The sequence below is a fragment of the Gekko japonicus genome, unplaced genomic scaffold, assembly GCF_001447785.1.
Source record: "Gekko japonicus isolate JY-2015 unplaced genomic scaffold, Gekko_japonicus_V1.1 scaffold1316, whole genome shotgun sequence".
Classification (NCBI taxonomy): domain Eukaryota; kingdom Metazoa; phylum Chordata; class Lepidosauria; order Squamata; family Gekkonidae; genus Gekko; species Gekko japonicus.
The window spans coordinates 53,312-55,755 of NW_015175398.1; the positions used below are offsets into that span (position 1 = coordinate 53,312).

The window sequence follows — 2,444 nt, forward strand, 5'->3', positions numbered from 1 at the left end:
ATTGTTCAACAATCTGCTGGGATTCCAACCCCCCCCCAATAAATCTCAACTGTGGAGATTTTCCCCCCACCTGACTGTGAAACTGCTAGTCCCAAAGAGATGATACTGTAGCTTTAATAATGACATTGTGTGGACGTAAGGCTTCTTTCCAAACTTGGTATTTGAACTTTTGCATAAGTGATGGGACCAGTGGTGTAATTTGAGACCAGAGAGCAAGCCAGCACGATCTTAGGGCCAAAAACCAAGCTCCCGCATTACCACCAATCCAGATGTAGTGTGTGTGTGTGGGGGGGGGGGTTGTAGTATGAAGCGGCTGCAGCGGCTTCAGTCAATCTAGCTAAAACCTGGAGGCTGGTTCTCTAGGTCTCCCTCTTTTCGCTTGTAAATTTCAATAGCTTGGAAGAGAGGAGAGAGTGGAAGGGGGGGGGAGTGGTGGAGGTGGCTGGGGGAAGCCACAGAGAAACAGATCAGAAGCAACTCCCTTTTAGTTGCTCTGCAAAGGAGGGAGTGAGCCGGTGCCGGAGAGTCCTGTCAAGAGAAGGGGGCTCTCGACTTCAGGGAGCTTGGGAGGGCGTCCCGACCGGCCCCAATGAAACCCCGCGCGAAGCGCCCCTCCAGCCAGAGGACTTTCTCTGCCTGGGGGGGGGGGCAAGAGGCACCTCCCGGTCTCATCTGCCTTCGCGCTGCGCCCGGGGAGCCGCCGTCGGGATGCCGCTCAGGCTGAGCCTGGTGTGGCTGCTGAGCTGCTCGGCCAGCCTGTGCCGCGGCTACTTCGACGGGCCGCTGTACCCGGAGATGTCCAACGGGACGCTGCACCATTACTTCGTGCCTGACGGAGACTACGAGGAGAACGACGACCCGGAGAAGTGCCAGCTGCTCTTCAGGGTGAGCGACCGGCTGCGCTGCTCGGCGGGCGGGGAGGCGCAGCAGCGGCTGAACTACCCGGCGGCGGCGGCGGCGGCGCCCAGCCTGACCCTGCGGGAGGAGTTCACCATCCTGGGCCGGCAGGTGGAGGACGCGGCGCGGGTGCTGGAAGGCATCCGCAAGAGCATCTCCTACGACCTGGACGGCGAGGAGAGCTACGGCAAGTACCTGCGCCGGGAGTCCACGCAGATCGGCGACGCCTACGCCAACTCGGACAAGTCGCTGGGCGAGCTGGAGAACAAGTTCCGGCAAGGGCAGGAGCACGAGAGCCGCGAGGAGAGCCGCCTCAACGACGACTTCCTGGGCATGCTGGTGCACACGCGCGCCCTCCTCCAGGAGACGCTGGCCATCTCGGCCGGCCTCCGGGACAAGTACGAGCTCCTCGCGCTCACCGTCCGCAGCCACGGCACGCGCCTCGGCCGCCTCAAGACCGAGTACCTGAAAGGCTGAGCGCCTGCCTGCCCGCGCCCTCCCCGCCGCGTGGAGGAGCCCTGCTGGGCGCGCTCTTCTCCAAAGCTACCCTTCCTGTAGCCATTGATGCAGCTGCTAGACTCTCCAGGGATTTCGTCGCTTTGTGACATTTGGATAAGCTTCCATAAACTTCAGCCAACCGTTCTGAAGCGGGGGGGGAGGGGGGAGTCCCCCCCCCCAATGTTTTTAAATGACGCATCTCTGCGTCACAGCCATCGCCATCTCAGAAGAAAGAGGCATTCCCTCCTGTGTAAGAGAGGAGGGATGCTTCTTTTAAGATGGCACTGGGCTCCCATGAATGTGTAAGGACCAGTGTTCCCTCTAAGCTGAGTTAGTGTGAGCTAGCTCACAGTTTTTTAGCCTCCAGCCCACACATTTTTGTCTTAACTCAGGAAGAAGGGCTCCAGAGCAAACTAATTGATGCAGTAGCCAAATTGCTTGCTCACAACTTTAATGCCAGTAGCTCACAAAGTAGAATTTTTGCTCACAAGACTCCACAGCTTAGAGGGAACATTGGTAAGGACATAAGTAACTGTTAAAAAAATATGTTAGCGGATGAATCACAAGCATCGCTCTGACAAAAGGTTTTTAATCAGCGGATCTGACTCGTGCACTCACAGTTGCAATCCTATGCAGAGTTCCTTCAGTCCACACCAATGTTCCCTCTAAGCTGTGGAGTCTTGTGAGCAAAAATTCTACTTTGTGAGCTACTGGCATTAAAGTTGTGAGTGAGTGATTTGGCTACTGCATAAGTTAGTTTGCTCTGGAGCCGTCCTTCCTGAGCCAAGGCAAAAATGTGTGAGCCGGAGGCTAAAAAAACTGTGAGCTAGCTCACACTAACTCAGCTTAGAGGGAACACTGGTCTACACCCATATAGGATCTGTGGATTTTACCCTTGTCCCTGTGCATAGGATTGCACTGTTAATGTTGCAACTTTATTATCATTGTTACTATTATAAATTCTTCGTTGTCAGTAATATAATCATTCATGTGTAGCACTTCGTTATACTTAGTCCTCTACAGCCTTGATCGGGAAGTCCCATTCAGCA

At 55.2% G+C, this 2,444-nt stretch overlaps 1 protein-coding gene across 1 annotated transcript; it reads left to right on the forward strand.

Annotated features, from left to right (window-relative positions):
* The first annotated feature begins 649 nt into the window (after window positions 1–649).
* On the forward strand, window positions 650–1,759 carry FIBIN (fin bud initiation factor homolog (zebrafish)). The gene has a single exon (XM_015425688.1). It carries the CDS (start codon window positions 709–711, stop codon window positions 1,372–1,374), a length of 666 nt encoding a protein of 221 aa, XP_015281174.1. The 5' UTR covers window positions 650–708; the 3' UTR covers window positions 1,375–1,759.
* Window positions 1,760–2,444: the final 685 nt, after the last annotated feature.

Excerpts from the sequence above, each read along its gene's own strand:
- FIBIN (XM_015425688.1), top strand. The coding sequence starts at position 709 with ATGCCGCTCAGGCTGAGCCTGGTGTGGCTGCTGAGCTGCTCGGCCAGC.